The sequence below is a fragment of the Agelaius tricolor genome, unplaced genomic scaffold (assembly GCF_023055355.1).
Source record: "Agelaius tricolor isolate 1412-34295 unplaced genomic scaffold, bAgeTri1.0.p SCAF_6, whole genome shotgun sequence".
Lineage (NCBI taxonomy): Eukaryota > Metazoa > Chordata > Aves > Passeriformes > Icteridae > Agelaius > Agelaius tricolor.
This window is the reverse complement of record NW_027269266.1, coordinates 48,376,827-48,392,852: the sequence shown is the minus strand read 5'-3', so window position 1 is coordinate 48,392,852 and position 16,026 is coordinate 48,376,827. Positions and strand designations below refer to the sequence as shown.

The 16,026-nt window shown below is 35.7% G+C and overlaps 1 protein-coding gene across 1 annotated transcript in view; it reads left to right on the top strand.

Moving 5' to 3' along the window:
- CNTNAP2 (contactin associated protein 2) overlaps positions 1–16,026 on the top strand; it is a 1,031,572-nt gene that overhangs the window by 835,562 nt on the left and 179,984 nt on the right. Inside the window, exon 14 of the mRNA XM_071429755.1 lies at positions 1,991–2,147. Within this exon, the coding sequence (XP_071285856.1) occupies positions 1,991–2,147 (157 nt within the window). The remainder of the gene's footprint in view (positions 1–1,990; positions 2,148–16,026) is intronic.

Sequence of the window (16,026 nt, the reverse complement as noted above, 5' to 3'; positions counted from 1 at the left end):
TCATAGTGGTCCGTGACAGCCATCACTGTAGTCTGTAATTCTGCCATCACTTTCATCTGCTTTAATCATTCTACCTGTTTCTCAATTTTTGATCTGCTTTTTGACAATTCTAAGTAATTTTTTTTTTCATAGTGCTTTAATTAGCAGTCTTGCCTCCCAGTAAATTACTTGCTGACTGAATCACGCAATCCTTCACTTGACAGAAAGGATGTAAATAAAGGGGATTTTGAGCAACAGTCAAAACAGCAGCATTGGCGCCATAGCATAGAAACTAACTTCAAAGCTGAGATTAAAAAACCCTGTAAAATAGGCGGTTTCAGATATCATTAATTCTCTATTTGGATCCTGTATTAACAAAAGCAATTCTGTCATTCTCTGTGAAAAGCTAACATTTACCCTTAAATGCTTTTAAAATAATCTTTTGTAATCCAGGGCTACGTACTCTCAGAATTGCTAGATTGTATTGCAGGTTGGGAATGCTGCTGCAGCATTCACGTGGCACATTCTTCTAACTTGCAGCACTTTGTTCTGTGATAATTGAGTCAGAGGTAAAATGACCAATTCAGAGTCTAGAATTGCCACCATTGTATTATCACTGGAGCTGAATGGCCATACAGTGCAGCACACCAACATCTAATAAAAACCTTCAGCCGCCACAAATTCATCACATTACTGTATTTCTGTTATCTTATATGTTGTTAACAATTCAAATACATAGAAAAAAGTGTTTTCAGAGAGTTGAGCATTTTCAGGGTTTGGTATTCATTAAACATGTAGATATTTGGTTGTTCTCTTCATCTCTGGAATTTAATTTTCTTGAGAGTTAGGTGTGAATTACTTTCAACTTCTGTCTGGAATAAGTACCTTTATGGTCTAGATGATCAAATCGAATTGTGAAATGGCTATTTTAAGGATTGTGCCTGTAGTTTCGGGGGAATGTGTGAGATGTGCAAATTAAAAATTAGGGAAGTAGAATATATATTATGTAAGATTTTACTGGTGAAATTCATTAACCATTGAATTCTAAAGATTAATTTTATTTAATTTAAAATTGCCAGGAGCTGGAGGGAAAAGAGACATTTAAAAAAACATATTTATAGCTGAGCTCAATCATTATTTTTCAATGTCAAAAAACACTACATAAATTGATACTGATTAAGTTATTAATTTTTAAGTTCATATTTGAGTGTCTTGCTGAACCAGAGAAATAAAAAATAATTTTCCAGTAAAAGCATTTTTTCAAATTAGAAATTAGAGGGGATGGAGTTTGTTTATTTATTTATTTACACATAATGTCTTAGTTAGTTCAAAAGGATTAGAAATAAGCTCAGAGCAGTATTTGAAAATATCCAGTTGCAGACCCAATGTGAAGATATGTGATTATATCAAAGTTCAGAATACCTCTGCCAAAGTATTACATTAAAAAATATATATACTTTTTTTTAAACAAGGTTAAAATGCTTTTGGAGTTTGATATCTCTTTATGCTTTGTTTAGCACCAGCTGGAGAGAGCATGATGAACATGTTTGTTTTCCAGTGACAACAAAATAATTTTCTATTAAAAGTTGTTGTTTAGAAAATAAATTAAATAAATAAATAAATAATAACAGAGAAAATAAATACATTTTCCTGTGCAGCATTCAAAGTCAAATATTGAAATAATCCATCTGATAACTTAATATGTGAGTTTGAAATGAATTTAAAATAATTATGGAATCTGCCAATGTATTCTCATTATACAGAGTACAATTAAAAATTAATTTCCGTCATTATAAATTTTGTGAATACAAAAAAGAAAATGTGTCCTGTTTACCTGGCAAGGTCCTTTGAATACCTTTAGTAACAATGAATTATTTTGTTTGCCAGTAATGTGGGATGGCTCCGGTTATGTGTTGTTAGCATTTGCATATTAAACATCTGAGCTCATTTAATGCATTATAGAGCTCTACCTCTTTGATGCATCATAACCTTGCATTTTCATTCCTTGCAGAAGGGAATCCATATACCTGGTGGGTTGGAAAAGCCAATGAGAAGCACTACTATTGGGGCGGATCAGGACCTGGCATTCAAAAATGTGCCTGTGGCATCGAACGCAACTGTACTGATCCCAAGTACTACTGCAACTGTGATGCTGATTATAAGCAATGGTGAGTGCTTCACAAGAAGGCAGGATGAGAATGTCCAAATCTCCTAACTTTTACAACATTGCCATGACTTTGAATATATCTTTTTTCTATATTTCCTTTCTTACCAAAGAAAAAAGGCCAAATTATTGTATTTGTGATTCCTCCTGCAAAGTGTCAACTCATGCCTGGATTTCCATTTTATTCATGGTGTCTGTGACTGTTAAATATCAGGACTGTATTCATAATTTCCAGCCCAGTGAGCTATAGAAAAGAAGGCTAAAATTGCAAAGGCAAGTCCTCATAGGAAAGACCAGCATTTTGTTTATCCATGCAACTTTGTCTCCATAAGATTCAGTTATACTGCAATACAGAATGAATTTTATCCCTGCAACTTCATGGTTTTTTTCCCCAGAATTTCTCCTCTTTAAAGTGTTGCTTCTGCAACACTTGAATGTGGGTGATATGTACTGAAATCACTCATCTAGTGCCTCCAACTCTCATTATCTGTTTTTCATGAAGAAAAATATATTAAGAACTAGACACTAGTATTATGGAATGAGCCTCTGTACTTCAGAGAAAGCTACCAGACCAGCTGCCTCAGTTTCTTTTCATAGGAGAGATGCCCCAGTCCTTCTATCATCTTAGTCGTCCTTCATTGGACTCCATCCCGCAATTCCATCTCTCTCTTGTACTGGGGACCACAGAACTGGACCCAACACTCCAAATGTGGCCTCACTAGTGCTGAGCAGGGGAGGAGGATGGCCTCCCTTGACCTGCTGGCAGAACTTTGCCTAATGCGCCCCAGGACGCCATTGGCTGCTTGGCCTCAAGTGTACATTGCTGGCTCATGTTCACCTTGGTGTCCACCAGAATCCTTAGAGTGTTTTCTGCCAAGCTACTTCCAGTCGGGTGGCTCCCAGCATATACTGGTGCATGGGGTTGTTTCCCCCAGGTGCAAGGCTTTACACTCTTCACTGTTGAACTTCATGACGTTTCTGTGAACCCACTTCTCCAGCTTATGAAGATCCCTCTGGATAGCAGCTGAACCCTGTTTGATGTGATCTGCAAGAATGGAGTATGAAAAACACAAAAACAGAGTAATAAAGGAAACCTTCCAGGCCCTGCAAAAATTGTAGATTAGGATGTAGAAAATCAAATATTGCCACAGACATTGCCACCCTAAGCTTTGACATTGTTAGGATAGTAATCTGTTGGCTATGATATGGGGTGAACTACACAACACCACAGATAGAGAGGAGTCAGTTTTAGAGACAGGGTAATCACACATGCTGCCAAACTTCAGAAATATAATTATATAGAGAGAATGAAGAATATAGTCAGATGTCTCCAACTCAATCATAGGCACTACAGCAGTGTGGCAGGAGGGATGTAGGTTTGGTTCTGTGTCAAAATGGTAACAATAAAAGGAAGATATTGTGATAATAATTACAGTAATGGTAGAATTAGAAGCACTTACAGTTTTCATTGCCTGAGGCACTGGATGCATATCCATGAATAATAGGGCTCTGTACCATATGTTGACTGTTTTCCTTTACACCAAGGGAAATGTATGGGGAAAATGGCACTGGATTTTGATCTGTTCTTGAAGATTCCCCAAGAGTCACAGATGATAATTTAATAAGCAGCATTCACTCAATATCCTTTCTGTAACCTCTGCACCCCATATATACACTGAGATTATGTGGATTCTACTAATAAATAGATTCATATGGTTATTAGATTTAGATCTAAAATAGACTTATTATCATTAAAGATTTACAACTGTTTACTAAGAACTTCATACAAGAATATTTTATTACATAAGGTATTTTTTTAGATAAGTATCATATTTTTTTCAAGACAACTACTATTCATTGCAGGACTTTTTATAAAAAGCAATTATACCACTGGATATTATATTTTAATCTGTGGTGTGTGTAAATCACAGGAAAAAATTAAAGCTATATTATAGACTTTAAGGACATTTTGTTCAAGATTCATTTTTTCAGTTTGGTTTTGTCAGAATCTAGTCTTTTCCATAGTCATATCTTTTGGGTTTGGGAGTTATTTTGAGGAGTCCTAGTTAGGAATTGTATCTAGCCATGTTCATCAATACCTAAAAAGCACGTGAGATCCAGAGGAAAGGAGACCTTGATGACTTCAATCATCAGGCAGGATTCAGCCGGGGCCTCCAACACACGTGTGCCCAATTCTGGTGACAGCAAAACAGCTGCTGGTTTGGGCAACAGAATATGCAAGGGTTTATGATGAGCAGACAAGTCTCAGTTCATATATTAACAAAGCAGCTTGCCACAGCTTGCCACCATAGCTCACCAGCACAACTTCTTTTAGAAGGATTTACAATCCCCTAAAAGAGAAGGGCTGAGTAAACGCCAAACTGTGGCTGAGAATTCAGGTGGGACTTTTGCAATAATTGCTCATCTTGTCCATAGCTGGGAGCACTGCCTTTGCTTGTGGTATGCCCACGCTGGTGTTCTACTCCTGCCCAGGCAGTGTTGGAAAAATTGTTTTGGGTTTTTTTGGGTGGTTGCAGGGGTAATATCCTGAGGGGAGAAGGCAGAAGCCAGAGCAATAGCTATATTAGAAAACGTAAGGAAGTAAAATAGGAAAAGAAGACTCTGTAGAAATTGTGAGAATCAAAGGTGAAGAAGAAAAGCAAGACTCAGGAGAGAGATTTTACAAGGGAATTGGGGAGTCACTGAAGAATCGGTCAGGCTGAATCAGAATGATGTAGTGTAAGTAGAATATTGTCCACTGTTTTTATTGTAGAAGTTAGAATTTGTGTTAGAAATTAAGAAAGGAATTACAGCTTGATGAATGATTTCATAGCAAAGGCAGGAGAATGTTTCCCTGGAGATCTGGATTCTAACCCTGCTTCTGGAAACACATTCCTGCATGGTGCTTCCTCAGTTTTATAAACCATTTCTTCACAGAAGAGTCATTAGTCTGATCCTAATTTTCTGGAAACCCAGTGTGGAAACCCAGAAGTCCACTTTGTGAAAATACCAAACATTAACATTGCAACCAGAATAAGGGATCACTCTCTGAATGCATCTAATTTTTTTTTTGTTCAAAGCAAAAAAAAAAAAAGAAGAAAACCCCACCAAACATGTAGGCATCTCAAATGGAGCACTAAGTATGAGTGTTTTTAACATATTTCAGCCTCAACATCCAATCTGTAGTATGCAAATTATGCCAGCTACTCCCTCATGGAAGTACTGCAAAAATAGGTAGATTTATGAAGCAATCATCTGCTGTTCTAATGAGCACTGTAAAAAATCCAACGAGAAAATGTGGTCTTTATAGAAGGATTTGATATAACACATTAGATATAAAATGGTATCCACATATTGAAGCATAAGTGTAAATTTGGAGAGTAGGCAATGTTACACTAAATGAGTGTTGTCTGCATCCTATACTGAATAATGCTGAAGCCCTCCAGAATAAATAATAATCAGGGACCAGTCAAGGATTGCATCATGGTGATAGGAACAGGAGATTAATTAAAGCTCTTTAAGCAGCCTAAAATGGTTTTTTTTTTATGAAATTTTGTGTTTGGTTTTTGCTTTTTTTGTTGGTTTTTTTTTTTAACCAAGTACGTAAGTAATTCTATGTAAGCACAGAACCAGCTGTGTTAATTATAGACTCACTCACAATGTAAATTTTCCCAGGGATTAATGTATACCATAGGCTTGGTAAACCCTATATCTGTATGGGTTTTCTATTAATGATTTCTAAAATTTCACATCACACCTTGTCTATCTGAATAAAATAGTTGTGTAGAACTATTTAGCACATGCCTAATGTGTTGATTATCATGCCTGGATGGTAAACAAGCCAAATGGTAAGTATCGGCATGGAATATGAGATATGAAATTCATATTTATGTGTATTTTCACACATAGTCTAGAATAGAACCTGATTCTTTAGAAACTCATGTTGTTGCTGTAATGTAAGCATTAAGTAGTCATTTTTGTCATGATAAAGAAACAAAAATGCAGATGGAAGAGCTTCACCCTAAGTAATCCTGCCAAAATTATCTTTTAGTCCCAAATTATCTATGATTTGTGTCCAAAATGAAATTAATTCAGAGTTAAATGGATCAGATTGTATAAGAAAGGTTAGATTTTCTTGCTAATAAAGATCATTTTTAAAGTGTGTGTGGTTGACATTTAAAGTCAGATTGTCTCAATCTTGAGAGAATAAAGGTAGCTTTTATGAGTAGCAAGAAGTTCTCTGCATTGCTGCTAAATAAAATTATAATGAAATTATTAATTTTTGATAAAATGTAAGACTTTTTGAAAAAAAAATCTTATTTTAATAAGACCATAATTATTAGAACATAGGCAGTTCCTTTAAAAAAAATGACTGGCATTGTAGAGATAGGCACACTGTACTAGATAAGTAGCAAATGTAAAGCTCTGCAAAGAAATTTTGATTCCTACTCTCATTTGAGCCTAGGGTCAGTTAAGACTCAGATTGGCCAAAGTTTCTACACCACAGGGTCTCTTGCTCAGAGAAGTCACAATAAGTCAGAAGGCTTATAATATGATGCTGTTCAAGGATTTACTCAGAAAAGGTGTCATAAGAAGCTTTTTTATTTAGCACTTCCTGATGTGAATGCACTTCAGGTTACAAAGTCAGCCATGGACATTACTTCTGACTACTGGTGTGGTTGCTAATCTTACAGGAACTATTTGGCGGCCCAAAAGATGATCAAAAGGGTTTAAGCAGAATTTTCAGATAAAACTGCTTTGGACAAATGGAGAAAATCAGCAGAGGGAACCTTATTTATAATCTCACAGTTTAGATATTAAAGTTTCTTTCTCCAGAGCCTGTCCAATTGCTTTATTTTTGTGAGGTGTTTTACAGAACACTCTGCAGGATGCATCCCTCATCCCTTCACAACTCTTGTCCAACAAAGGGAGTTTCAAAAGAAAGTTTCAGGTCATGGGTAAAGATGACTAAACAAAGCTCAGAATGACGAGTTGTTTGAGTTACAGGAATATGGGTGGATGTTGAAATGTCAGCCTGAAGCCATGGAAATGACAGGTGGGTCATTTGTAGCCAGATTTAACAGGATACTAAAGGCTCCTGGAGCTATAGGTAGACATCAAGGTTTAAGTTTAGCATGTAATAATTACCATCGAAATCATAGAAATTTCAGTTCCTGACTCCCTGAGGCACTTTTGAAAATCCATCTGTCCTTTAACCTTGTGTGCTCTCAGTAACAGAGCTGCTGATGCAGAGAGAGCTGGATAGTTAGAAGACCCTGGCTTCTCCTGTCCTTTGTTAGAAGCTGCTAACAATGTCTCTGTGTTTCTTTTTCCATTACTTTCCCATCTAGGCAGCAACTAGAGTTTCCAGAGGTGTTACATGATCAGAAGTGTCTAGGCTACACATTCTTTGTGGAAAACAAAAACCAAAACCAAACTGAGAACTTATTGTTGCCTCTATGCAGCTACATTTTGTTTAAATTTAATTGCTATTTCTAGCATTATGTAGAGAAATCTTAAATAGGTAAAAGGGATCAAATTTGAATATACTTAAAAGAACTTGAAGGACTATGCTATTGAGGCACATGCATGACTAGAATCATATATATATATGATATATATATGATATGTGTGTGTGTGTCTATGTATATACAAACAAAAAATTTCCAATAAAACCAGACAGATTGACTGCATTAAAAAATCAAGCTATTATATATGGTAACCTCATATTTAAACAGTAACTTGCAAAACATTTCTGCTATAACACAGAGGCCTGTATTTAATAAGAAAACACACTGGTTTGTATTACAGGACACCAAAAAAACCCAAGAAAACAAAACAAAAACAAAACAAAACAGAAAACCAATTAAAAACCCAAACAAACAAAAAACAAACAAACAGAAAATTATCTAATAAGATTTGTAATGTACTGCTGTTTTACTTCACATCTTTATCAGATGATTAATCACAATTTCCTAGAAATTTAGGAAACTTTGTAGAATTAGGCCACAGCACTTTGAAAACTTTCATTCAAGATTTTTTCAGAACTTAAAGGCCATCTTTGAAATGATAGACATGAAAACACTATTGGTAATTGTATACAGTAATTATATCTCTTAATCAAATAAAAGTTGAAATATCAAAACTTTTTTTTTAGTTATGCTTAAGGAATGAATTTATTTTGTTAATGAAAGCAGGGAAACTTAGCTGACAGATTGCACTGTTTCAGGTGGTTGTTTTTCTTGTACTCTTACAAATCCAGACAGGCTTTTTTAGGTCTTTTAGGGTTACCTCACAGAGTTCCTTTGTACACTGACATTGACATTTAATGTTATATATTTCCAGTCAGTCAAAATTTAGCACTTTGACAGTATGTAATGGCACACAATAAAAATTTGCATAAAGACACTAAAGACAGAAAGTCAAGAATTCAAACCTTAAGAAATATACTTAGGTAGTGGTTTTTTCCATATGAATGATATATTTGAGCTGAAACTTTCACCAACAGACAAGATGATAGCCAGAAGCCATGAAGTTCATTCCTTCTAGTTACAATTTGGCCATTAAAACTACTCCAGTAGGGAAAAGGGTCAAGTGACTGGGTATTAAATAGCTGCTCTTTGTCCTATGTTTCTCAGCTGTGCTCATCAAATGTAACTGGTATGCAACATTGAAACAGAGTTTGCATGCTGAAAAATGTGAAATCTTCCTTAAATAAATTCCATCCTCTTATTTTTATAACCTGTTCTATGTTTTTATTTATAAAAAGTATATATACCTCGTGTTTGTCCATTATGCATTCTTCTTTTTTACTTCTTCCACAAGAAAAGGCTGAATTATTTTTTTACTGATAATGACAGATTAAAAGTTTGAGAGATGGAAATTTGAAAGTGGAACTCCTGGTCATGCTACAAAGGTACTGAGTACCACCTTTCAAACTCTCCTTTCCTTGTGCCTTAGTACCACCACAGGATTCTGGTCAAAATCAGGGATTTTGTTATGCAAGGCTGTCTACAAACAAAAAAGGACTCTTATTCTTCATTGCTGTGCATTCACTACCATAAATGTGTACATAAAACTAATTTGAGTGATTTAAAATTTAATCCAAGGACCAATGAAGGGCATAGCACCTCTTGCACAGTAAGTTTTCAGGCTACTGCTTTTACGTAGACCTGGAAGGACTTTGCTGTCTGGAATTGCCCCTAAAGCTTATGTTTCTAATGAGCTGGCAGCTCTAGTCCAGGATCCAGACAAACCTAGGATCCCATAGATTGCTCTTTCTCTTTTAGAGATGTTCCATGCAAGTACTGACGGCAGCCATGGTATGTAGCTCACAGGAAATGACAGATTTCCAACCTGAACTGATACAGGGTATCAGGGTTTAGGAGTTTCAAGATTCAATGAATCATGAAACTTTCAAATTTTACTTGCGTTTTCTCTTCTGTATTATTCACCTTGGGGAGTTGATTCAGGCCTCATTTATAGTAAGATGATCCTACTTGGACCTGAGCTATCATCCTACTCACTGGGAGTAGGGAAAACTTTTCCCCTAAGACTTCTGGCTCATGGCAGTGACTAGACATGTGAGGAACAAAGTCTTAACATTCTCCAAATCTGAAAACACAGGAAAATGAGGGCATTGATATGACATGAAATAACTCTTTGGCAACCTGCCTTTTCTTTGTTAAAATACCCCTTTCTTACTCAGTCCTGTGTACAATGATTTTTCTTCCTGTAATCAATACAAAATTATGAATGAGGAAACAGGATTCTGTATTGCCTCATGCATCATGAACAGAGTATTTTACCTTGCTGTAAATGTGAAAATGGTCAAGTTCTAACAACCTCCTAAGGATGAGGGTGATTCCTTTTTGACTTCAAGTTCATTCATTTCTCAGTGCTATCAGTAATTAATGAACTTAAAGGGGAGAGTGATTACAAGACATTATCCTTGTTTACTAATTTAGTCTGTAAATTATTGTCAGACAAAAAGTGAGTGTTCATCCTGCTGCCAACCTCACTTCTGAGTGTTGCTGTTCAGGTTTTCTTGTCTTCAGTTCCAGCTAGTCAAAGACAGATGGTGTCATCCAGGTCTTTTTAAGTTAAAGAATCATTTAACAGCAGCACTGAAAAAAAATCTATCAGAATTAGGCACTTGTAATTATTATTCTCTGGCATATCCTTGCTTTTATTAAAAGTGTCCTGTCTTTCTCAGGATATTCTAAGAAACTTCTGAGGGTTATGAATTAGCAGGTGAAAAAGGCAGATACGTGATTTTTAATTCTACCATGCAGACGATGGGAACATAATTCCCAGCACATTTGTATACTTTTTGTTATTAAACTTAATTATTAGAGTGAGTGACAAATCAAGTGGGCAAGAACAAAAATGTCTGCTATGTTTTGCACAGAAAGATGCAGACTTTTTAATCTGAATGAAAAGCTTGTAGTCCCAGCTTCAAAGCAAATGACCTTACTGTCACAGCTTGTCAGGTAAGGGCAGAGTACATTGAGCATTGTGCACTGCAGAACTTTCAGCTGCCAATTATTTTCTCCTTCTCCACCTTTTATTTATGGGCTAACTTAAAGACTAATGACTTTGCCCTCAGTGCCATGCTATGAAGATGAAATCACCCCAATGCAGACCAGCCCAATGTATTTCACTCCTACCTGACCCTTCTTAAGTCTTGAAGAGGGTGCTTTTCTTCTTAAATTGTAGAACTCCCCTGACTTTTTCATTTCTGAATCAGTGCAGTCAGATGTAAAGACATCTGAAATATATGACAACCTCTGTTATAAGGTAGATGAAGACTGCAGCACATGATTAGCTGTTATTACTATCAGCAGTCATATTTTAGCTGAAACAATCACAAGGGAGTCCATCAAGCTGAAGGTGCCTCCAGAGTAAGCAAAAGATGTATCTGTTTGCATTGTTTGTTCTTTGGTGTACCAGGAGAGATAGATAGATAGATAGATAGATAGATAGATAGATAGATAGATAGATGGATGGATGGATGGATGGATGGATGGATGGATGGATGGATGGATAGATAGATAGATAGATAGATAGATAGATAGATAGATAGATAGATAGATGATATACAGATATACAGATGTAGATATACAGATATAAGGGGAAGAATGGAAAAATCATATGGGGGGGAGAGTTGGGGATCTTGGGGAAGAGAGAACTCATAAGCCCTTGTGATATTTCTTTTGTACCAGACTAAATGGGAATATTGTCTTCAGGGCAATTGATCAAAATATCCTGTCAGTTCATCACTGAGGTAGTTGCAAAACCTCAGCATTTGAAGGAAGAATTGTTTCTTGTTTTTTCTCATTTTGCCCAGCAGATTCTTACCACTGCAAAAGACCTGATAAAGAAGCAGAAAATAAAAATAGACAAGACTCACCTGTAGCATTGTGTTTGCCTGGGAATGATTGTTATATACATAATGCATTATTTTACTCTAAAGAGGAAGATGACTTACACTGTGAAAAATACTAAAAGCAATCAAGTAACCTTTCATAAAGCCTGGAAATTGAACAGAAAAAGGCAATGGTTCTAACACGTAGAGAAAAGGGAGACTGGGTTTCCTTTTTTTTATCTGTATCTGTAGTTAGGCTTGTAGAAAAAGCTAAAATTCTATAAATTGTTTTAATGTCATGGAGTAGGTGTGGGTTTATCTTAGTTACCATTCATGTTTCCCTCCTGGTTTGCCCTAAGCATTCAAAATTTCTACTTGTCTGTAATTAATTATGGCTAGATATTTTGTCTCAGCTGCAAATCTCTTTGCACCCCCCAACCCTCCCCCCCACCCCTCCTCCAGCTGTTTTTCTTTTCCTTACGTCCTGTTCATATGCTCAATACTATACTTATGAAAATTATTAGTATAAATTACAGTCCCTGGAGACCCCACAAAGTTTCTAAGAGCTGTCTGAGTGTGCAGTGGAGACTCAGTAAATCAGGTCTAAGGTAATTTGTTGCATTTTTCTCTCAAGTTTTTTTCAACAGTGTTTAAACTGAAATTAAAATGCTACATGGATTCTTTTCAGCACAAGTGTGTCTGTATGAGCCAGCTTCCTCATAGAATTCAAATGGCTTTTTTTTTTTCATATTTTGCTGAAAAACAAGTGGTTTACTGGGAAGAAATTATTCGATCTAAACCAATATCTCAGGTCAGTTACTTATTGGTATTCCTTTATCACAAATACTGTCTTTTGCTCAGCTTTTGGTCAAGTGGAAATTGATTACAGGATTACATTAAATGTAGATTAGGGAAACAAAATCTTCTTTGAGTTATGACTTAGAGCTACTGTTTAATTACAAAATTTCCTTTAAGGTAGTACTTGAGTGTATATATATATATATATTTATTTTTATAAACTATTAAAGAGAAAGTAAAGCAAAATGAAAAGGAAACAAAAGCAAGTTTTCAAACAAGCAGGTAGATATAAAGTTAATAAAATAAAATCTGCTGACAGTGTTAAAAAATGTAATGAAAAAATATAGTAAATACAAAACCTATATCTATGATGCAAAAGTTTTTTCTTGGCAATGTAAAAGCATAAACAGATTTGTAGGTCTTATCTCTATGAAAAACTTTAAAATGCTATCACTAAACATGTAATCACATATCTAAAACCAGTTATTTGCTGAATATTACATAAAATGTCATAATAACATTTACTGGTCAAGAGTTCATCTGTTCAGCTAAAGCATTTTGGAAAAGAAAATCAATTCAAGTACCTTATGTCAAATCTGAGATACCTCTTCCTGAAATAAAATTGTATTTGAAATGTTTAAAGGATTTCAAAAGACTCAGGAATCAAAACCAAACTCCTGATTTACACAGCACACTTACAAATCATGCTCTTAAAACTGACCTTATATTTTGCTGCCATTTCATTCAATAAAAAAGCTGAAAACCAGAAAAAAAAATATTAATCTCTGACATTAATAAACAGAAAACCGATGTTTCTTAAGGACCTTGAAAAGCCAACAACATAGATAACATCAAGTGATGGAAATCTCATGAACCAAGAGAGCAGATAGAAGATGACAAATGTGAACAGAAAGCTGAGAAATATTGACTATAACCTTTTATTATTGTTACCACTGTTATTATTATTAATAACTGTTCAATTATATGTGATGACTGTGAAGCAGAACAAACATAAATGATAAACAGGAAAAAGTGTTGTCTTCTGTTCTGAAAGCTGAAAAAAAGTAAAATTATGTTTAGAATGAAGATAGATATTGACCTGTTTAAGATTAAGAACTGAGATAATCATTGAAGAAAATGATCATGGCAACAAAAGCTTATTAAATACTTTTGGTAAAGACAGATAATTTTGGAGACTCTTGGAGAGTGCTCAGGTCTTGTCCATACTCATCTCTACATACACACAAGCAGCAGATCACAGAGTAATTCAGCCTGGAAGTGGCCCCCTGAGCTCTTGCAGTCTGACCTGCTGCTCAGGGATGGTAGAATCAAACTGGCTGAGGACTGTGTCTGTTTGAGCCCAGAACACCTCCAAGGATGCTCATCCCAGGATCCCTCTGGAGAACCTCTGCCAGTGTTTGACTACTGTCATGATGTAATGTGGTGATATAAGAATGACAGGCACCTTTTCAAAGACTGGAATATTTGATTTAAACCAGCTGTTGCTGAATAAAGCAAGTATTTCTAACAACCTTTTGAAGAATCAGCTTTCTCTCCTATTGCCTATTGCTCCTGTGTAAAAGCACTCTGGTTATAGTGAGGATGAAAAAGTCTGAACTAAAGACATTGATTGAAAGTTACACTACTAGAGCATGCATCAGATTTTCACTTCTTCTTTCATTTATAGGAAATGGGTAAGGGATAATTTTTGACTCTAGTATATCCAATAGGCTGTCTAAGCTGAATAGTGAAGTGCCCAGTTGCAAAGGTTAGGCTTGATAATACTGGGATCTTCCAGTTTTTGTCTGCTAATATTTGTGAAGTGGTGTGCTGTTTCTGGCTTATGTAAATTTCCTGAAATTTGAGGATCTCATTTAGTTGCAAAATGATGCAACAATCTTAAGATTGGCTATAAAGTCCTTGTAAAATTACAGGCCTAAGATTTTTAGTATTTTGAAAGAGATACTGAGACAAGTTAAGAAAATTCTTTGATGCAAAATATATTTATTTGTTGGGATGGAACAAAACAATAGGCAAAACAAACTCCACACAAAAAAAAAACCACCAAACAAACAAAAACAAAAAAAAACCTCAGTAAACAGGAAAAAGAATAAAAATAATAACATCTGGAAACACTTTCTTCTCTTTCTGCCAGCTGGTTTTGTTTCCTAGACAAATTCAATCATTTTGTGGTGAATTATGAGTGGATTCACTTTCCACAGGTAAGCAGTCTGAACAAGCTGCAGTTCTTTGTAAAATTCAGGGTCTGCTTCTTCTCTGACTCAGTGTTAGTTTTGCTCTTGCCATCTGCAAAACATGATGAAATATATATTATAAGGAACCAATATGTAGGTAAAACATGATTTTCTTTTTGCTTTCATTATCACTGTAGTAGTTCAGCTTCAGTTGCTAAATAAGTTGTGTGTTTTCTGAATGCATGTGCCAATCTTGTCTTTTACTACATACAATATTTATGCTGATTCAGTCTTCTGAGAGATTTTTTTATATGGAGCACTTATTTATAGGTGACAAACATAATGTGTGACTGAAATAGTTCAGGTTTGTAGGGGGAAATGGACATGCTGATGATTATATCTCTAGTCATATCTTTCATTTAGTTGTACAATGAAAACAATTGTGTGCTTGGTTTTTTAGCCTACCAACTCAATCTGCCTTAGCTTAACTTACATAACTTACTCAACTATTCTGAGAACCTTCCAGTGATTTACTTGAAAACTTGTAGGACCTGCCTCCTCATGATTCTTAGCTAATTTCAGTTTCCACTTCTGATATATTAATGCTTCCAAATTGCTCGTGATCTTGTAAAAAAACATGTAAATTCAGTGTTAATTATACCAATACACCTGAAGAATGTATCAGCAAACTTCCAGGTTTTGTTGCTTTGTTAACAGTGACTCCTCCATAATCTTAAAGCAGATTATTATTGTTTGTAAACATGGGGTTTTTTTTAAAGAAAAAGATCTTTTAAAACTATTAACTCACTCCTTTCTGGAAGGCTAAGAAGGGGGTCAGACTAGATGATCTCTGGAAGCCCCTTCCCATCCCAACCATTCCATGGCTGTGTGTTTTGTTAGATAATGTGAACATAATTTCCTTGCTGACCCCATTTCTGGTTTGTACCCTTGGGTTTGTGCCCTTGTGCCCTTCCTTAGAAGGAACAGGGGCATTGTTACATACGCATGGAAACAGTTCCTGTATTTTGCCAAAGGAAAAGAAACGAAGTTTCACGTGCAGTAGAACATGGTCACACAGTGCACACGAGCAGAGCACGAACACAGCAAAAGCTGGTACCAAACTGCTATCTGGGATGAGACCTGATTTAAACAGATGGGGAAAACTTATTACTTTACACTAGTGAACTCCTGGAACTGGCTGCCAAAGGAGGCTGTGCAAGCAGACACAGATTCAGGAAAAGATTTAACAGAGACATGGAAAACAGGTCTATAAATGGATGCTGCAAATACTGTTCACCCTGTAACATTTTCAATGAAGAATTTCATTCTGGAATAGCTTTTAGGTAAGGGTATTGGGGAAGAACAGACAAATTCTTCTTAAGCAGGCTGTTAAGCTCCACACAGCAGTTTGCTCAGAGCCTCTCACTGGGATGAGGGAGAGATTTGGAAAATTCCAAAATCTTCTGGATTGCAATAGAGACAGTTTACCAGAAAAATCAAAAGCTGCATGCTTGAGAAAAGCA